This window comes from Cnephaeus nilssonii (genome assembly GCF_951640355.1).
Source record: "Cnephaeus nilssonii genome assembly, chromosome: 19".
Classification (NCBI taxonomy): Eukaryota; Metazoa; Chordata; class Mammalia; order Chiroptera; family Vespertilionidae; genus Cnephaeus; species Cnephaeus nilssonii.
The window spans coordinates 14,895,731-14,917,063 of record NC_137090.1 but is presented as its reverse complement, the minus strand read 5'-3'; the positions used below and the strand labels follow the sequence as shown (position 1 = coordinate 14,917,063).

Here is a 21,333-nt window from a genome sequence, read left to right as displayed (position 1 = left end):
TAGAAAAAGCAGGAGTTGTTGGGGGTGCGGGCAGGTGGCAAGCTAAGGAGGTAGGGATCATCAATACAGCATGTGGCACTTGGAGTCATTAAGGAAGCTTGGGGGAGTGGGGGATGGGAACCGAGCAGGCAAAGCCTTATACGCCAGACTGAGAAGCCTGCACTTGATCCTGGGAAGGAGCAGCTGTTAAGGAATTCTGAGCAAGGCTGTGGCAGGATCAGAACAGTGTTTTTGAAACCATGTGAAGGGCAGGCTGCTTGAGGGAGACGAGGCTGAGGTTATTACAATGACCCAGTGAAGGAATGAGGTCTAGGTTTGGAAAGGAAGGGCCGAACATGGCTTTTCAAAGGAAGGTAATTGCCTCCAGGGCCACCATCCGCAGCCAGAGGTGTCACTGTGCCCGAGAGGAGGATGTTAACTCGGACAGAAATGACTGTGCGTGGTTGACAAACTGAGACCACATCCGCTCCGTAACAGACTCATTGTCTTTATTAACAACGCCTCTGGACTCTGAAAGAACAGACTGGTATCTCATAAAGCAATATTAACATTGTCATTCTCTACAAGAAAAACTTTTGCATAAATAACTTAAGTGAGAAAATAAATATGTAACTTAACTCTTTTTTAAAAACCACAACTTTCATTCCTGTGGACAAACCCCACATGAAAGATTGCAAAAAAATGACCGGCCCAGCAGGCTTTCACATGGCATGTGCTTCTGTTTAAAAAAAAAAAATTAACAATTACAAACTACACAGAAAGAAAGAGGTGTCTGAAAACGATTTTCAAAAAGATTTTTGGATGGCAGCTATTGGATTAGTGATTTCTCAGCTTATGTACAGCACGTGTCATTTCCTCCCAATAATATTATTTTAATGTCAGATATGCCATCCCATGAAACAGCAGTAAAAAGCGATGTTCTAGACAAAAATGTGTCCGTGAGTGGTAGGCGGGAGGAGGTGACTCAGAAGGGATTTGCTGGTCTTTGAAGGGTGGGGGTTCATCCTTTGGGCCTGCAAGCCCAGTGTCCTGGGACCTTGAGCTTCTTTATAGAAGGTGACTTTAAAATACGGCCATCGGGGGAGGGCACTGCTCTTTGGGAACAGGAGGGTGATTTCTGTCCCTCCCATCACCCTGGGGACCTACTCCTCCACCCCAGTTGATGGCGCTTCTGCACCCTTTGGGATGGAGGGGCGCAGGTAGCCAACCACCTGGGGCGGCAGGGCTGGGAGACAGCTCAGCATCTTGGAGGAGTTTGGCGGCCAGAAACGGACCCTCCTTTTCCCTGCTAGTTTTTCATCTTTGGCTGTCAGGTCGGAAAATTACAAGTCGGGGTTCTGGACTTGACCAGGCAGTGATTCAATCCAACCTCTCTCTTCCTGCTCATGTGAAAGCCACCCAAGTCCCTGGAATCACATGGCAGTCGATTCCTTGAGATCCTAATCCCATCCCCACCTGCATTTTACAAATAGGAAGTCAAGGTTCAGAAAAAGAAGAGGGTAGCCCACGGTCACCCAGAGAGTGAGTGGCAGAACCAGGACTAGAAGCCCTATCTGAGAACCCAAGTCCTGTGCTCTTGGCACAGCATGGCACTGTGTGATGGGCAGAGGTGGGGGATCTTATTGACCTTTCACCGCCAGTCCCCAGACTTCTCTCACTCCCCACCGCTCCCTAAACCCCAAAAGGTAGGTGGCCCTGCTGGGTGGGGCTGCATGGCTCAGTGTCTGTGACTCTCAGCTCCCTCGCCTGCCCTGAGGGACCCCCTCGGCGGGTGGGGGAGTGTGGGGCTTTGCTGGCAGCCGGGATCCACCGGGCCTAGCTACCAGCTGCGAAGCCAGACAGGTCCGAGCCCCTGCCCTGGGTGGCAGGCATTTAAAATGAAATACAAACAATCGGACCGCGCGCAGAGGGCAGAAACCGGGGGCGCCTGGTTCCGGGGCGCCGGCCGGGGAGGCGCGGCTGGCGGCTGGCTCTAATAGGCGTTCTCCAGCTCCGCCTGGTTGGCTTTGGCGCCCCGGGCGCGGGGCCGCAGCTTCCGGCCCTTCTGCGGCCGCGCGGCCTCCGGCCCGAAGTCCTTGAGCTCCGACTGGTTGTGGGAGCGGGTGAGGCGCTTGCACTTGCACGAGGCCACCAGGCGCACCTTGCGCGCGCGGGGCGCCGCGCCGCCGGGACACAGCAGCTGCACCCGCTGCGCGCGGTAGCGGTCGGGGATGCAGCGGAAGTCGGGCCCGTTCGGGCGCCACCACTTGCCCCGGCCGATCGCGTTGGGCAGCAGGCGCGCCGGGCCGCACTGGCCGGAGCACACGAGCTCGGTGACCGGCTTGGCGCTGCGGCAGGACCCGTCGGTCACGTAGCGGGTGAAGTGCAGCTCGCGGCAGCTGTACTCGGACACGTCTGCGGAGAGAGGCGCGAGTGAGGGCAGAGGCCCGGCCCAACCACTCCTCCGGGTCTGGCCAGCTCCCTCCACACCACCTCGCCTTCCCCAAACCCGCCTCTCTCCAGGCGCTTTTGCCCCTGGACATCTATTATGGGAAGGGCCCAGCTGGTGGAAAGATTTCCCCTAAAACTTTAGAGTTCTTTCTTTTTTTCCCTGCGGTTCAAATACCGGGTCCATCACTGTGTGATCTTGGGGAAACGACTTAACCTCTCTGTGCTTGCTATCTGTAAAATGGATTGTCCTGAGGATTCCGTGGGTTAATCCATTACATACACAGTACAATGCAGGGGACACCACCAAGCACGCAGTAAGAGCTGGAAGTGTTGGCTGTTATGTGTTATTATTACTCTCCAAGGAGGACCTCTTTGCTATACTTAAGTCACACCTGTGCCACAGGGCCCCTGACCATGGCAAGGTTGATACTAGCCGCACAATTTGCATGCCTCTGGCTTCTCCCGAATTCCTTTTCCAGACACTTGGGAGGGGCCGTGAGGTGAGGGAGAGAGGAGTAGGGGTTAATTGGAGGTAATAAATCAGGGCAGCTGCTGCGGAGGAGAGGGATGGAAGGGAGGTAGAGAGGAGGAGACGTCATTAGACTTGAAAGGAGCCAAAGGCAGCATGCCCAGCCCCCTCCTTTGCACGGAGAGCACTGAAGCCCAGAGAGGGAGAAGCACTTGCCCCAAAGGCAGAGCTGGGTCTCCTGACTCCACTTCCCTGGGGCCCAGCACCGCTTGGCTCCCACAAGGGTGGAAGCTGTGTGCCCAAGCTGGGCTGTGGGGGGGGGGGGGGGGGTGCTTTTTACTGTAGTTACTCCCCTACCAGAGAGGGACCCAGCTCTGACAAAACCTACAGGTTCAGCTGCCACCAACATGTAAGTACCTGTTGGGTACCAGGTACTCTGCTGGGCACATCTCTCGTTTGTGCCGTTTGAATGGACACCTGACAGTGGCACAGGCTTGCTTTCTGGGTGGGGGGTGGTTGTTCTCTGAGGCCTGACTTGGTCCCCTGAAGTCACCTTGAGGAGGCCTCCTATCGGAGCTTTTTCAATAGCTGGTCCTCCTGTGAGCCCCTGCCCACCCCAAGGGTCTCAGGGGGACCATTCCCATGTGACACAAAGGGATGAAAATAGTCCTAAGAGCACAACCAGAGACGGGGGCAGAGAAGGCCAGGCAGCCGCCCCCAGGCACGGAGAGCACGCGCAGCAGCAGCAGCGGGGCGGCTGGCCTTCTGGGTTCGGGATTGGCTTGGCTTCCTCGTCCTGCCCCCGGGCTGCCGGGGTGGTGTGTGGGGGTGGCTTATTTGCCCAGGGAAGGAGGCTTTGGGGCTTTCCAAGAATAGTGCCCCACGGCCAGGCACTTCCTCTGCAGAGGGTGCCTTTGTTTTGAACAAGTGGCTCCCTTGGGGGGGCTGGTGGCCTCTCATGGGAGCCCAGGGAAGTGGACACCTCCTACCTGGGTCCCCTGCAGCCCCGTGGGTGTGAGGCAGGGAGGGTCGGGATGCAGGAGCCTGGGAAGTGCGCTCCTTTCCCACCTGGGCCATGGCCTGAGGGCACTGAGGCCCTCACTCTGAAGTCTCAGCCCGCCCCCGCCCCCAGCCATTCCTGCCAGCTGCAGAGCCAGCTGTGCACAGTGCCCCCCACCCCCCCAGGCTTCTCTGTGCAGACCTGACCAGGAACCCAGGTGTACCCTCCACGGGGGCCATTGACTTTTCGCTGGGGTCAGGCTCCCTCCCCAGGAATGGGCAAGGCCGGATCTAAGGTGGGGACACAGGACGGATGCTGGGCTCAGTGACACCTGTGTCTGCTCCCTGCACGGAGGAGGCTGATGCTGCCTCCCCTCCAGGGCCTGGGCCCAGCAGCCACCCACCTTAGAGGCTAAAACGGTGCCTACACTCCCATTCGAGGGCCAGCTCACGAGGCAGACCATGCGCAGGGGGAGCTGATGAGGCGTCTCTCTGTCATCCCTTTCCCACTGCTTTGGGGGGATTTGCTCTGGTTTTTGATCCCCAAGACCCCACCCATCACCCGCCACCAGGGCTGTCTTGGAATTGGATCAAACTGGGTCCAAATCTCAGTCCTAATCACGACCAGACTACTTAACTTTTGGAACCTCTATTTCTTCACCTTCAAGCTGGGAGTCCACCTCATGGGGCTCCCACGTGGACAGTCCTGGGGTGTAGCACATGCACAGCCCACACAGAGCATCTGGCCTCCACGAAGAGCTTATAGCTGTGAGGCTCCCTTGCCTTGTCCTGTCCCCAGTGATGCTGGCCGCTGCACTGACTCCTGAATCTCAGGAAGGGTTCCTTCACACCTTCTCCTTTCCCAGCCTGCCCACCTCCATCCTGCCCCCGGCTCTCTGCCAGCCCCTGCCAGCCTCAAGTGCCTGCACTCCATTCCAGGGCTCCATTGGGATGCTATCCTTCCCCTGCCTCTAGGCAAGACTGTCCCTCCACCCATGGCCAGCAGCACCTGCGGGTCTACCCCAGCCTTCAAGATGTCCGTCCCAAAGAGAGCCCCCCCTGAGGAGCCCAGTGCTACAGGTGCTCTCTTCCACCCCATACCTTTGGTCTCAAAGGGGTGGTGGGGAGGCCGCCCTCCGTTCTCTGCCCGGTTCATGGTCTTGTTGTTCTCCAGCTCTGGCGGGGGCTCAGGGTACTCGCCCAGCTCCGGGATGATTTCCGTGGCATCGTTCTTGAAGGCCTGCCACCCCTGGGCCTCCACCGCACGGAAGGCTGCGTGCACCAGCAGGCAGACGAGACCCAGGGCAAGAGAGAGCTGCATGGTGCCAGCGGGAGGAGGGCACCTGGCCTTCCAGTAGCACAGGCTCCAGTCCCCAGCCCAGGCACGTTTGCCTTTTTAAAGCCCCCTCTGCCTCGTGCCAGCCAATGACAGGCTGGGGCAGGGCTGGCCCCATGCTTCCCTCAGCCCAGGGGGAGGGAACAGGGTGTGCTCAGAGCGAGCCCTCTCCAAAGACTTCTCCTCAAGTGCAGCAAACTCCCAAATTGCTGCTGGTGCTCCCGATGACCCAGAGAGCCCGGGGGGGGGAGCAGGGGGGGTGCGGTGGTGGCGCGAGCCTGCTCTCCAGCACCTCCTCTGTGCAGGCGGCTGTGGTTTTCGGATATCAAAATGAGCCCCAGCTCTTAATCTCCACTTCCCCGGGCCCCTCGGGCTTTCTCAAAACACACTTGGCACCAGCTTAACAAAGGAAGCTGCCGTTCTGAGTCCTCCACAGGGCTGAGCCCCGCCGATCCCATTTCTCAGGCCAAGTTCATTTGTAACCCCAACAAGTGGCCCTACGGTGTCCATTTGGCCCCCACAGACCCAGGCAGAGGCAGAAGGGTGCTTTTACAGAAATCTCATTGGTTTCAGTTCCACGAGGCTCAGCATCGATTCAGCTGGTCAAGAAAGCCCCTCTGGGCGTCTTCTGGAGGAAGGCGAGAGCGAAAACTGGGGGCCACCCGCTTGGCGAGGGGGCGGGGATTCTGGTTCCCAGGCAGGCTCACAGGCGCTGGCCATGGAGCTCCAAGAGGAACCCCGGCTCATGCTCCGCAGAGATCCTGCGCACGGCGACAGGCGCTTTTTGGCCAGGACACTCGCTGTGGCTTGCAGGCTGGTGTCCCAAAGGCAGTCATTTCCCGAGCCAGGCCGTGGGCAGGCGTGGCGAGCACAAAGCCCCTTTTCTTAGCGAAAGCCAAGGCCGGCGTTTTTCGTGCTGACATTTTTTTTTTTTCTTCCTTGTCTCCCAGCCCATTACATGTTTCAAAACCAGCTTTGAGTCCTCTCTGGGGAATCTTACTGGTGCCTGCCTACCACGGGGCGCCTTCCAGGAAGCCCTCCCAGGTCCGGCCAGCCCCCGAGAAACCCAAAGGAATTGCTCCCTGCAGCCCTGGAGCAGAATGAGGGGCCTGGGAGGGGCAGGGGCGGGGAGGAGGCTCACACCTGAGGTGCAGGAAAAGAAAGGAGGCGGCGGAAGCTTTCATTGCAGATGGGTTGAGGAGGCAGCCGCTCCGGCCCTGGAGGAGCCTGGGAAGAGGGCTGTGGCGCGGGCCCCCTTGGTATTTCCACCGGGCAGTGCAGCATGCCCCACCTGCAGAGCATCCGCACGGCCTCTGCCACCTGCCTCGACTTGTGAGTCTGTGGTGTCCATCTGCGGCCATCGGTCCCTCCTCCTTTCCACCATCCATCACTCAACACATGAAGGCAGCTGCTCTGACAGTTTTACAAGCCAGACAGCAGCCCCCGCAGGAAGGGCCCTCTCTGATACCTGCTTCCTTCGTCTTTCCTTCAGGGCAGACGAAAACAGCTGTGGCCATTGTTGGGGGTGATCTATCTCTCCCAACAGAGCCCGTGTGTTGTGAGAAGCTGGTCCTTCGTGCCCCCTCCCCTGTCTGTGACCCTCCAGCCTCCTTTCCCCTGGCTCTGGAATGTGAACCGTTAACCCTATTGTGGCCGGACAACTGCCTTCTTGTCCTGGGCTTCGGAGAGGGCCGTGCTGATGCCCGGAGGCCCCGGGCTGGCGGGATGGATGCTGGAGCCCCACCTGCTGTTGGAAGCTGCAGGCCCATCGCATGAACCGGAGACGTGGGGACCATCCTTGGGACGCTTCTGCCACCTGCCGGCGGTGGAAGGAGAAGCCAGCTACCGGAGGATGGCGAAGGTCAGGATTTTATTTATTTCATTATTTTATTTGAAACCAATGTTTAAAAGAGAGAGAGATTGAAGAAGCCAGTGGACTTGAATCTCTAAATTATCTCCAAACTTTTGATGTATTCTCTGCCAATGTAGAGCCATGCTTTCCGCAGATTGGCTCAGAGACAACCCGGCTATGATGCCATCTGCTGTTTGTTTTAAATCCTCACCCAAGGATATGCTTCCTTTTTTGGTTTTTGTTTCTCTTAGTTCTCACCGAGGATATTCTTTCCATTTATTTTTATAGAGATTGGAAGGGAGAGAGGGAGGGTTGGGGGAGAGAGAGAGGAACATCAATGTGAGAGAGAACGTCAATTGGTTGCCTTCCAGATGTGCCCTGCTGGGGATCAAACGTGCAACTTTTCAGTATATGGGACAATGCTCCAACCAACTGAGCCACACTGGCCAGGGCACCATCTGCTTTTTTAAAAAATATATATTTTATTGATTTTTTTACAGAGAGGAAGGGAGAGGGATAGAGAGTTCGAAACATTGATGAGAAACATCGATCAGCTGCCTCCTGCACACCCCCTACTGGGGATGTGCCCGCAACCAAGGTACATGCCCTTGACCGGAATCGAACCTGGGACCTTTCAGTCCGCAGACCGACGCTCTATCCACTGAGCCACACGGGCCAGGGCACCATCTGCTTTTTTACTTAACGTCAATTCACCTTTATATTTACCCAGTCCACAAGCTTGTCGTTCAGAGCTAGGCAACACTGCAGAAGGCAGACCTCTAGGGTTTTAGCCGACTTCTGTTGTGGGTAGTTTGTTACATCCAACGTTCCCCTATCCTCAGTACAGTTGCTATGAACATCCTGTACAAAGTAATTTTTCAAATTAAACTTTTAATTTGGAGATCATTGTAAATTTACATGCACTTGTAAGGAATAATTTTTCTAGGATATACTTAATAGTGGCTTCCTCTGAGGAGAAGGATTGAAGGTTTGGGGTAGGAGATTTACTTTTCATTTATAAGCCTTTTGTATTGTTTGAGTTTATTACTATGTATTACTTAAAATGTTTTAACAATTAGACTTAAAAAAACACCTTTACCAGTGTTACATCTTAGTGCCCTGCCTCAAGATTTTGTGTAAAAATATAAAGATTGTGCTGCCACAGCGGTCTGACAAATAATGAGTTAGTCTACGTGCCGCTAAGTGAAGGCTAGAGAGGCTCTTTTGCAGCCCAGACTTTGGGAATAAAGGCACCCAACTCTGAGTCGTTTATTCAGAGGGGAAAAGGCAGTGCTCATGGTAGGGGGGGATCATGTTAATGGTGGGATTTAAAGCATCTGGGGCCAGGGATATGTCTTGGGACTGTCCCTTTGCAGGATAACAAATCCTAAAATGCCACCCAGTCATCTTCACGTGAGGCCACCTTGAGACTGTCACCCCAACCCCCTACTTTCTTAGAACCACACATCTTACCTCCCTCATTAGGGGTGGGCCCTTGCACTCAAGAATATTCCAGTCTATTATACCTCAATAAATCTGAATTTTTTAAATGAAATAAATAAAAAAGACTTGCTAACACAGGACATTTCTGGTACTGGAAGGATGCTCAGCAAATACCTACTGTCTAAACGTAATCAGCGTGGAACCTATAACTAGCTCAGGAGGGCCAATTTTTAGATGATTCTTTTTAAAAGTTAGAAAAAGCAAACATAAAAGCAACCAACTGTGATAAGGACCAAAAAGAGACCATTTCTTGGTAATATAAGACATTTATTTTGGTTACAGTATTAGTATTTTAACACTGATTTGTGATATAACAGACATTAAACTTCTTTTAAAAAACAATTTAATACCTTCCCCTTTTCTGTCCAGAAAATTCGCACTTTCACAAATTACCCTGAAAGCTGACAGGAGGGAAGGTAAGCTTCCTGCCAATTGGCTCTCTCCGCCGGAGACTGCCTCTAACCCAATCAGAGTAACATCTTGACGCAGAAGGACATCACTGTTGGCTCTTCAGCGATACTTGACACCGGTCTTATGACAGGATATCTCCTGTGAGAAAAGCTTATACCTTTATGATCCGTGCTTATTCTGATTAAAACATTAGCATCTTAACATTAACTTGTGACACAGAAGGCACCAACGTTCATTTTCGAACCATCCATCACCCCGGGTGGAAGCAGCGCCACCTGCCGGCCACCGTATTATGACACACCCTCTAACTTCCTGGTGGTGGTCCATTCCAAGTGGGGATTCTTAGGAAACCCTAGTGTCAGAGCCAAAGGGACCTTAGAGGCCTTCTAGATGAGTCCCCTTGTTTTGCAGATGCTGATTTATGCTCTCCAGGTAAGTCAGAGTGGCAGGGAAACAGACCCGCCTGTGGCATGTGCACTGCTTTAGATAGAGGAGACGCTTGGTGCTCTAATTTGGGGGTCTGCTAGTGGAAGAAAGGGATCAGGTCAGGGGAGGGAGTGAGGGCACCCTGAGTTCCTATTCCATCACTTCCCGGGGGGTAAAGCTGTCCAGAAACAGCTTCCCCTCGGCACTGGGCATGTGTTGACCTAGCAGCTAAATCTTGTGAAGTAAATATGGGGATTGAGACTACAGACTATCAAGAAATCAAAGTTGCCAGCATAAAAGTAGTCCCAACGTAAAGGCAGTAATTCTCCCACTGACTGTTTCCCCTCAGGGCCCCACAGACAGGCCTTCAAGAGCTCCTGAGTAGCTGTGGCTGTCTTGTGGGGTGACCACGGCCTGGGTGAGAGGGGAACCTGGGCCCCATATCCTGAGCCTCTTCCAGAAGTGGAGCAGAAAGCTCTGACTTAGGGATGCTACATGTGTCCTGGAAGAAGAGTCACACATTCGAACCCAATCTTTCACTTCCTGCTCCTGGAGCACGGATGGCTTTGTGCCAACTTTGTCTCACCCTCCTCTGGACCTCCCTTGGCACCACAGCTTGAATCGTTGTACTCTGCCCACAAAGCTAACTGGCCCTTGCACACATGGGCTGGGTCAAGGGCAGGTGCAGCACACCTAGACGCGGCCTGTGGGGGGCGGGGAGGAGGAGAGGGCTCATTTCTTGAGGGGTGTCGTATGAGAGAAAGAATTCAGCTTCAGGAAGCAGCAAACCTGAAATATGGCATCAATTCTGCCTTAAACTGGGCAATGTAGGGGGTCATGTCCTTAATCACCCTGAACCCCGGCTCCTTTTTCTTGTAAGGTAACAATACACGAGTATCCACCAACTAGGGTTATTGGGAGGATCAAGTTAGATTAAGTGGGAGGGTTATCTGAAAACGGAGGTACAGAGTTTCGATGATGGCCATTTCACTGGGGTGCCTCTATCTGGGCAGCCGGCATCTGAAAAAGATCCTGGTGCGTTCAGGGCTGCTGTGGTCAGAGAAAAGCGCAGTCCAGGCTGCGCAGTGCTGCCCCTGCTGGTCAGGCTGCACAGTGCTGCCCCTGCTGAGATAGAGACCTCGAGGCCTGCAAGTGAGTTCCAAAGGCACGCCTGCTTCTCCTTGTCCTGGCAGAGAGCTCCTGGTCGACTGAGAAAGGCACATTCCACACCTCCACGTGCTAACACTGCCTGGATTTAAACTTAAAACAACTTCAAATATTCCACAAAAGTCCCTGATATTTCATTTCAGGCAAGACTCCCTTGCAAATCTTTGCAAGTGATCCTACCACAAGTTCAGGATTCTGGGAGCCTGATACACCCACCAGAACAATGCCCTACATATATTTGGTGCTCAAAAAAAAAAAAAGTTTAATTCCACAGACTTCTAATAGACACCTATGTGCTGGGTGTTGGGGGCATGGCTGTTCGGGAACCTGTATACAGGACGGTATCACTTTCCATGACGACAATCATGCAAAGTTCTAACAAGACTGCTGAGAAGAAAACCCTATATTCTGACAAATGGGCGCACACACGTGTGAGCTAGTGCATTCCTAGAAAAAAGTTGTTTTTTTGTTTGTTTGCTTGCTTGCTTGCTCTACCACCAATAAAGGCTCCATTTGGACGCTCCGTCATGCTTCATTTCTGCCTGGCTGAGTCATTTTTGCTCCGAAGGGCCCAGGATCTTTTCTGGCACCAGAGAGCCATAAGAATGACCTGACCGTGGGCAGGGTGAGCGCCTGGGACCGTTCATCTCCGTGCTCGTCCATCCTTTGGCTGTGTTTCTGAGACACACACCCCCATACACACACACACACACACACACACACACGCACACTGTAATTGGCCAACTTCCTCCTCCTGTTCTTGGAATAGCAACCGAGACAAAAAGCAGCTAGCACGAGTGGCTTGGGCTCGCCAACACTATAATTCAGGACAAAACCCTTGTAATTCTCCAAATGGTGGGGTTTTTAAATAGGCTGGACTTCAACACCCTGTTTTCTAAAAAAGAAAAATAAACGATGCCCAAGGCATCGCTCTTCTAACAAACCAGGTAACTGAGAGCAGTCCCAGGGCAATATCCCCGTGGATTCGGACCTCAAGCCTCCCAAGGGTTCACATTTTAGAAACTGCTGATTCAGGAGAGACCTCCAGGGGAAACGGGTTAGCCTGCCTGAGGGCCTCTTTGTCTGTCTCGGCATCTTTAATCTTAAGGGAACAGTTCAAATGTGGTCTCTCCGCGTGAATTTCACCCACTCACAACGGACGGCTCCCCCACGCCAGCCTCACACTTCACCGAGTGCCTCTGCCTACAAGCAGGGGATGGGCGGCTGCAAGGAGCCAGGGGGAGACACCTGGGGGTGAGGGGGGCCCGAGTTTGCATAGTTCCTTTACAAGGCTCGAGGTGCTACAGTCCCCACTCAGGACAGGACCCAGGGGTAAGGAGTCGGGGCGGTCAGGAGGGCCCCTGTGAGCGTCTCAGGCCCCACACTTCCACAGACCTGCCCTGGCTCACCCAGAAGCATGCATGTCACAGGTCTTCCCCCTCTGCGACCCCACCTCAGGGAGAGGACACCATAAATTGCAGGCACAGGACACACCAGGGAGCAAGACTGTCCCTTAGCAAGCTTCTTTATGTGTTCCCCAGGGGGAAAGAGGCCCAGGGCCGTGTTGGAACAGATTTGTGGGCAAGTGCCTGGTGATGCTGGGAGCAGGGTACATTGTGTTTCCTAAACGTGGCAGCTAGGGACACCCCAGCCAGGGCTCCCCCGGTCCGGCCTCTAGAGGAGAGGCCGTTGGGTGCCCTAGAGTTTCAGCTTCCCCTCCTTGACTAGTCTGTCATTGAGCTGGCAGAGCTGGGCCAGGAAACCGTCATTGGGGCCGATCTCACGGTTCTGTCTCACGATGCTCAGGGCAGACTTGACATCCATCTTCTGACGCATCATGAGGTATGCGATAACGAGAGTTGGGGAGCGGCTATACCCCTCACGGCAGTGGACCAGCACACGGCCTGTAAGAAATGGGGTGACACGGTGAGCTGGGGCCATCCGATCGCACCATGACTTCTAGTCAAAATTCTGCCAGCAGATGCAAATGGCAAGTACAAGGCGAGGCCCTTCTGTACCCACCAGAACAGCTCAAATGAGAAAGACAGAAAACACAAAGCATCAGGGAGGATGCAGAGCAGCCGGGACGCTGACGTGTAGCTGGGGAGGGGGTGCAAGTTGGCACATCACTTTGGGAAACTGAGAAGCAGTATCTACTCAAGCTGGACCCATGCATCCCCTATGGCCCAGCAATTCCGCCCCAGATCCATGCCCAGCAGGAACGCGCACCCGCGTTCACCAAAAGACATGCACCCGAACGCTCAGAGACAGCACTATTCACAACAATCCCCGTGTGGAGACTCCCCAAGGCTCATCAATGGCAGGATGGATAAAGAACAAGAATGTACAATCCCCCAAGCACGTCAAACTCGCAGCCGGCAGGCCGCATGTTTGACATGCTTGATGAAGTTATCAGAAACCACATGGATGAGACACACCAATAGGATGTGTATGATGCCACAGATTAGGAGAACACCCTGGCTGATGTATGCCGTTAGAAGTCTGGATAGTGGTAAAGAGTTAGGAGCAGAGGGATTTGAGACTGGACACGTGGTAGACTTCCTGGGGTGCTGGTTGTGTTATTATCTCTTGATCTGGGGGTTGGTACATGGGTGTGTGCAGTGCACTGATTTACATACGTGTGACATGGCCACTTCTCCATTATGAATCTTGTATTTCAGTGCAAAGCAAAACATGGAAACAACCTGAATGTCCATCAACAGGTGAATGGGTAAACAAATTGTGGTACAGCTGTATGACCAAATACTACTCAGCATTAAAAAGGATTCACTATTGCCCTGACCGGTTTGGCTCAGTGGATAGAGCGTCGGCCTGCAGACAGAAAGGTCCCAGGTTTGATTCCCGTCAAGGGCATGTACCTCGGTTGTGGGCACATCCCCAGTAGGGGGTGTGCAGGAGGCAGCTGATCCATGTTTCTCTCTCATTGATGTTTCTAACTCTCTATCCATCTCCCTTCTTCTCTGTAAAAAATAAAAAAAAATCAATAAAATTTATATTTTTTAAAAATAAAAAGGATGGACTATTATCCATGCAACAACATGGATGAAACACGAAGTACTTATGCCAAGTGGAGGAGGCCAGACCAAAAAGGCGTGCATGCTGTGTAATTCCATTTATATAAAAATCTACTGGATGTACTGGTGTCCAGTGATAGAAAGCAGATCAGTGGTTGCTTAGGAATGGAGGGGACAGAGGGCGGAAGGGAGCGGTCACAAAGAGTCAGAGAAAACGTGGGGGGTGATGGATATGCTCACTATCTTGGTTGTGGTGACGGTTCCACAGTGTATACATATGTCAAAACCTGCCAAATCACACTGTGTGTAGTTTATTCAATGTCAGTTATACCTCAACAAAGCAGTTAAAAACTAAAAGGAACCCAACTCTCAAATGCAAAAACAAACCAAGACAAAAAAAATCAAACACACCATTTCATGGCGCCCCAAATGGCCCGCAACGCCTTGCAGCATCTGGCCCCCACCTGGCATGGTTATCTCCTCCTCTCCCTCTTCTATTCCTAGCACCCTGTCCCCCAAAGCACAGCTCTTTTCCCAATGCCTCCCAAAGCAGGAGGGGGAGTCCTCCGCTTTCCTGCCCATTCTCTCTCTGGCCAGCGTACCCTAAGTCCTCAGAATGGGGCTTTCCCTGCCCGGTCCTGCTCACGGGACCAGTTGCAGAACGGCTGCCTCGCCGCCGGGACTGCTCAGCACAGCCAGGGCTCCCAGGCCAATGTGCAAGAGCAGGGTTCAAAGCCCATCCTTCCCGGCCCCACCCAAACGCCACCTCCACAGGGAAGCCTCCCTTGATCATCGGGGCTGCAAGTGACTGTTCCCTCCTGAGCACCCCTGGCCGTCTCCCTAACTCTCCAAAATGATGGGCCCCCGACTCCCCCGAGCCCTGTACACTGTGGGAGGACAGCGAGTTTCTGTGGACTCACTTGGCCATGGCCAATCTCAGAAGCATTGACACTTGGCATTAGAGCCCACGGAATTCATTTTGGTCCCTTATTCAGGAATCACTTAAAGTGTCCCAGCTCTGTGCCCAGCGCTACATCAGGTGCTGCGGAGACGCCGGAAACCGACCATTGTCTCACTAATAGAAAGATGTGGAAGGCTGGTCAACCTTGAAGCTCTGAAAGGTCAGAGCCAGCCACTCCCTATCTAACTGAGACAATGGTAACTGAGGCAACTTCCCCACCAAATAATCATGTAAATCCTTATTGATATGATAATCCGCTTATGACCTGCCTAAGGGCTATGGGTGTAACCCAAACCTGCTTAAGGGTAATGGGTGTATCCCAAACCTGCTTAAGGGCTATGGGTGTATCCCAAACCTGCTTAAGGGTAATGGGTGTATCCCATAGTCTCAATAAAAGGGATAGCAAGGCCAGAGCCTAGTGGTAGTCCTCCCACTAGAGGTGGGCTCCTGCCTGGCCCCCCAATATCGCCAAATTAAATTTCTTCTAGTCTCTTTCATTTGTGTGCGGCCCTTCTCCAGAACCCGAACCCTGAACCGGAACCCTAAACCACGCAGGACGTGAAAGGGGCTCCCACACGGAGACAGACACGTGACACAGTGGACCCAGCCTGAGGGCAGGTGTCATGGAGGAGAGGACACAGGCCCAGCGCTAACGCTCACAGTAGGGTTTGCCAGAGGACAGCATCAGGAGAGGCAGGGAGAACTTTCCAGACTGATGACCTAGGCCAGTGGTCGGCAAACTGCGGCTCGCGAGCCACATGGCCACCTTATGAGTACCCTAATTAAGTTAATAACAATGTACCTACCTATATAGTTTAATTTTTAAAAATTTGGCTCTCAAAAAAGAAATTTCAATCGTTGTACTGTTGATATTTGGCTCTGTTGACTAATGAGTTTGCTGACCACTGGCCTAGGCCACGTGAGCTAAGGCAGGTGATCACAAAAAGGCAGGGTATGTTCCTAGTTGTGTGAAAAGCGGAAACAAAGTCAGAGAACTCTAAGTTCCCTGAATGGGTGCCCAACCAATGCACAAGAGCAACATCCATCCCCTTCACTGGGACCCTTGTTCTCATCCGCACAGGAGCTCGGAACAGCTGGAGTGGAGGGGGTGACACAGGCGGGACCATGACGACCACGAAAGGCCTGATGGTCAAGTCTGCAGATTCCCCGGGAGCTCAAACGTCCCTCCAACGTCCCTCCTGGGCCCTGACCATGACATAACCAGCCGCGTCTAGTGAACTCGGTTCCCTGACAATCATCTCAGTGGGGAAGCCGCTGGCACAGGAAGGATCCGTGTAGCAGAGGCAGGCAGGCATCAGGGGGACAGGGTCGATCACACCTCAGTGGGGGTCACTTCCCCTGGGTAGTTTTGGGGTGGGGAGGAAGGACGAGGCTGGAGGCAGCATGAAGGTAAAGACAGCTGCTGAGAGAAACAGCTGAAAGCAGAAAGAGGGCGAGTGGCCCAGCCCACTCAGCAGATAGCTGCCCTGGCCTTCTAGGGTTTCTCTCGGGCATGCCCTGCCCTGCTGCCCGCGCCTCAGCAGGTCTGCTTCAGTCTTACCTTACGTTTGGGAGCTGCAGGACGCATTTAAAATCTGACCTGACGATCTGGCGTGTGGGCTGCAGTGTGCTGACCCCCAGCCTAAGCCAATCATGGCCGCCCGTTCCCCTCGGCAGGCACGCACATCACCCAACTCTAGCCAGTGAGATGCGAGGGACATCGCACTGGAGGATTTCTGGGGGATGTTTTATTTCCTCTTAAAAAATGAGAGAACCTGGCTGGTGTGGCTCAGTGGCTGAGCATCGACCTATGAACCAGGAGGTCATGGTTCAATTCCCGGTCAGGGCACCTGGCCAGGTTGGTGGACTCGATCCCCAGTGGGGGGCGTGCAGGAGGCAGCCGATCAATAATTCTCTCTCATTGTTGATGTTTCCATCTCTCTCTCCCTCTCCCTTCCTCTCTGAAATCAATTTAAATATATATATATATTTTTTTAATGAGAGAAACATGAGGAAGTGGTGGCTGCTGCATCTTTTGCTGCGTTTTGTCCTGTTGGGACGTGGTAACCAGAATGCTGCAGCACCTTGAGACCCTCAGGGGCGTGCCCATCACTGAGGGTGGCAGGAGAGAGAGAGGGAAAGCACCTAGTCTGGTGCCACCGTGGAGCTTCTGAATCAACCAGCCTGGAGCGCCGGCACCTCAGCACTTCTCATCATGGGAAGGAAATCTTCGTTACTGAAGCTCTTTGAATTGGGGGCGGGGGAGGGGGGGGCGCAGTGCTGGAAATGAGCCCTCTGTCAAAGTCAAATCAAACACAAGGACCCTGAGGCTGCCACTGTGTGAAAGGTTTGTACATCTTGTGTCACGTGGGGCCACTTGACAGACTTAAAGCTCTCAGTCATCCATCACAGGAGACAGGAAGCAACAGGTTTGCCAAGAAAAAGTCCACTCAAAGCCGCCTCCCTTTGGAGGGAAAATACTTTCAAACAATAAAGATAAATTTTTAAAAAAGCTGCCTCCCATTGTTTCCGGGGTGGGGGTGGGGGGCAGGTTCCTTACCATTGTTTTGAGCCAAGGCCTGGTCAATGAAGTCTGCAGCCCTTTCAAAGTAGACGCTAAGGTTGAACTCCTGCGTGTCGTTGGCCTTGATGCCCAGGTAGGTGATGCCAGAGTCCTTGTAGAAGTTGGCATTGGTGTTGACGTGCATGAAGGACCTGCCCTCAGCAGCATTCAGGACGTGGGTGATGCCCAGTTTCTGCAGCTTTGGGATGTCTTGAGCCACAGACCTAGACAGGGGACATCAACAGGGGATGCTTAACGGAACAACTGGCAATCCCAGGGGGAGGAAGATGGAGAAGATGCTAAGCCTCTTGGCAAACAAGAAACCCTCCATGCTCTGGTCCTGCCAGAGCTTCTCCTCATCTGGTGCCCCTCGTCCCTCACCCCAGCTATATCTAATTACCAGTAGCTGCCCCAAATAGACTGGTTTCATGCCTGAGCTGCTCTGCCTAGAATGCCCTTCTCCATGGACATGCACCCTCTCGTTTTTCGCCACTCTCTGCAGTACCAGTGTTTCTTGATTTCCTCCCTTCCATTCGGCATCATGCTCCCCATACGGTGGTGGTGGTATAGCCAAATGGCTAAGAATGGGCTCTGGAGCCAGACTGCCTGAGTCTGAATCCAGCCCTGCCACTTACCAGCCAGGCAACATTGAGCAAGTCACTTAACCTTTCTGTGACTCGGTTTCCCTGTCTGTAAAATGGGGATGATAACCGTACCTGACCCCTGGGATTTGTGAATGCTAAATGAGGCCTATTCTATTCTATAAGACAGAGCCAGACACTGAATCAGCGCCTCTATTCTAACACTTGACTGTGCTCATTTGTTTAATGTCCAGGCAGTGAGCTCTGAGACGGAAGAATCATATCCGCTTCAGGTCTGTATGCCCAGCACCTGCGATGGTACCTGGCACCGAGTAGCTGCTGAATGAACATGTGGTACATCAGCGAAGAAGAACAAACTCAGCATATCCCGGGCTGCCTCCTTCCTTGGATGGCAGCCTCCTCCCATCCCCCGGAGGGATCCTTCCTGCCACAGTCCACTAGCCACGTTGCTGATGCTTTCTTGGGTGAGTAAACACTGGGAGCCATGGCCCCAACAGGACTTACGGAGGTTACAACACATGTGATCTGAATAGTCAAAGGGCTCCTTTATTTCATCTCACAACAACATCCCCATTCAGACAGCCTTTCATATGTTACCGAACGCCTTGTCCTACAGGATCTGGTTTGCCTGTCACAGCCGGTGAGGAAGGCAGGACAGAGCGTAAACTCCGGCCTGACAGGACAGCAGAAGGGGGTGCATGTGCTCCCGTGGGCTGCTGAGCGGCGGAGCGGGGAGGAGACCTCCTTTCCCCTGACACCAGCTGCTCGGTCTTCCCCCTCACTCTGCCTCTCACGCCCACGTCATTGCAAATCCCGACACCCGGAAAACGTGGCTCATCCAGGCTCCTCTCTGCCCGCTGAGCCCTGATCAGGAGCCCTGGTTTTGTTAAGGGGCTCCCGGTGGGTGGGGGAATACTAGGTACTCAGTCAATCCTCTCTGCCAGGCGCCCGACACGCCCCTGGCTAAGTCAAGGTCAGATTAGCTTAGAGGGCAAGGAGTGTGTTTTCTACAGCGGCCGTCAGCACTAGCCACTCTGGCTACCGCTAGACGGTCACAATCTGTTTCCAGTCGGGAAGTGGTGACAACTGAACGTGCCAGGCTGCCCAAGAGATCAAGGTCTCCGAGGGTGCCAGGGCCGCATGCTGCTTGGGTGGCTGAGAGGCGGTCATCCTCAGAACTCTGCCATCACTACAGCCTTTGGCTGTGACCCGAGGGCTCTGTTTGATCTATCCCTACTCATGGCACTTGATGCCATGGTAAAGCAGTGGCTCATTACAAACAAACAATAGAACAACTTTGAAGAGTCACTATCATTCATCTCCTTCCCCTAATACTAATTCAACATTCAATAAATTGACCATTATCATTCCGGTCACTACTATGAACGAGCATTGTACACTGCCTGACACATGGGTCCTCAATATAGCGAGTGAACGAGGCCATGAATGAGGCTGGGACCTGCCTTATGGACCCCTTCAAGCTCCAAGATGACCCCCATTTCTGTGGTAGTTCTTGGCATCGAGTCCTAGTCCAGGACCCAGAGAATATTGACATGAGAAAGACACTGACCCTGTCCTCACACCCCCTCAACCACTTGCTTGGTTGCCAGTGTGTGTGTGTGTGTGTGTGTGTGTGTGTGTGTGTGTAAAACAAGAGAAGGGGAGTAGTTCTGGGTTTCTAAAATGCAGTCCCGCCCTAACTGGTTTGGCTCAGTGGATAGAGCGTTGGCCTGCGGACTCAAGGGTCTCAGGTTCGATTCCAGTCAAGGGCATGTACCTTGGTTGTGGGCACATCCCCAGTGGGGGGTGTGCAGGAGGCAGCTGATTGATGTTTTCTCATCGATGTTTCTAACTCTCTATCCCTCTCCCTTCCTCTCTGTAAAAAAATCAATAAAATATTTTTTAAAAAATAAAAGCAGTCCCCAGGCCCATGGCTCTCAGGGCGTTGGTAACTGGGTCCTCAGGGTCTTCTGAAAGTCCAGCCTGAGCCTCCCAACGCTGTACAGGCGTGGCAATCTGGTCTTTACCTCGGGCTGGTATTTCAGCCCCTCTCAGAATGGTTAACACGGGTCTCTCCCGCTGCTGAGAATTTCTTACTAGGAATCTGGCTAGCAGAAAATGAGAAAATCAATTTAAGAACTCGTAAATGATAAATAATGCATTTCCTGGTCGTGAGAAGGTGGAAAGCCTTTTCTAAGGGATGGCTCAGGTCCTTATGGGGTTTATCCTTGGATCATTCCAGAATCCATGTACATCAAACCCTATCTGGAAGGTGGGAGAAGGAGCGAGGAAACCCTGGCCCAGCTCTCTGGATGCCCCCTCATTTGGGGTATTTCGATTCCCAGATCTGGACTTGCCCAGCCGGGAAATGTTCCACGCCCGAATTGTGACGTCAGCCCGTTGCCGTGGCAGCGAAGGCAGAAATTCCGCGGTGACCTCACTGCAGAACCAGGCAGCAGTCACATGACGCGCCGGCCTGAGTCCGGCCGGGCGACCGAGACCACCTGTTAGTGAACGCGGTAGCCCGACCCCACCCGAGGCCGAGTGCCCAGCGGGTGGCGGCTGCGGGCCGCACGTGGCGCTGGCCGAGCGGCCCCCCAGGCTCTGCGCGCGCCCGGAAGGGAAGGACCACGCGGGGCCGGGGCGGGGACCAGCCCCTCCGCCCCCCGCGTGGGGTGGGCGGCGACTCCAACCCACGCTCAGCCCACGCCGAGCCCCGGCTCAGTCCCGGCTGCAGCTCGGAAGGGGCGACCCCGCCCCATCTCCCCCAACCCGCAGTCGCCGACGCCCCCTCCCCAGCTCCCGGGTGGGCGATGCGCTCCGGGGAGGGCCCAGCGGGGCTGGGACTCGGAGCGGCGACTCACGCGTTGCCGACGTAGACCCTGGGGGTGACCTCGTTGCAGGGCTGGCTCGGGAGGCTGTAGCAGCCGCTGCCGTCCGAGAGCAGGTCGTTGAGATCTTGCACGGAGAGCTCGAACGGGCCCGACATGGCGGCGTCCGGGCCCTGCACGCCGGGGCGGCAACCAGCAAGGGAAGAGCGGCCTGGTCAGCGGGGCGGGAGCTCCCGAGCCCGGGCCCGCCCCTCCCCGCCCCGGAGGCGGGTCCGCCGCGCCCTGGAAGCCGCGGATCACCGGCGGCCACACGCGATCCGCCGCCGGGAAGGACGCGCGCCGCCCAGCACCCAGCGAACCTCGGGAAGCCTCTGGGCGCGTCCCCAGGGGCGGAAACGCCCGCACTCCGGCGTTGGGGCGGGGCGGGGCGGGGAGGGGGCGGGGGGGGGCGGTCCTATCCCACCCGGTATCATCATAAACTGGGAAGTGCGGTAACTCCATCAGATCAAATGCGAGGCTCAATAAACGTTCCTATGGACCCGGCTACACCCGAGTGTCGCTTATTTTTTTTCAGATTACCGGGGTTCCGCTTGTGCGCTCTGACTTCCTACTGCGCACCAGCAGCCCCGGCACCCCCAGGAGCCTGTCAGACTGTCTGCCCCCGCTCAGGCCCTCGGAGTGACAATGTGCGTTTTACAGGCCCTACGAGGCTTACAGTTTGAGAAGCCCGATTTTGGGGCACATTTCT

General features: G+C 54.2%; 2 protein-coding genes across 2 annotated transcripts; both read right to left on the bottom strand.

The window, feature by feature from the left end:
- Positions 1–1,972: 1,972 nt before the first annotated feature.
- Positions 1,973–5,352, bottom strand: SOST (sclerostin; the record flags this gene model as incomplete). The annotated part of the gene is made up of 2 exons (XM_079797763.1): positions 5,000–5,352; positions 1,973–2,394 (listed from the first exon to the last, which is right to left on the bottom strand). The coding sequence occupies exons 1-2, from the start codon at positions 5,217–5,219 to the stop codon at positions 1,973–1,975; spliced, it is 642 nt and encodes a 213-aa protein (XP_079653889.1). The 5' UTR covers positions 5,220–5,352.
- Positions 5,353–8,835: 3,483 nt separating this feature from the next.
- Positions 8,836–20,959, bottom strand: DUSP3 (dual specificity phosphatase 3). The gene is made up of 3 exons (XM_079798503.1): positions 20,619–20,959; positions 17,150–17,376; positions 8,836–12,497 (listed from the first exon to the last, which is right to left on the bottom strand). Exons 1-3 carry the CDS (start codon positions 20,741–20,743, stop codon positions 12,292–12,294), a joined length of 558 nt encoding a protein of 185 aa, XP_079654629.1. The 5' UTR covers positions 20,744–20,959; the 3' UTR covers positions 8,836–12,291.
- Between the last annotated feature and the right edge of the window lie 374 nt (positions 20,960–21,333).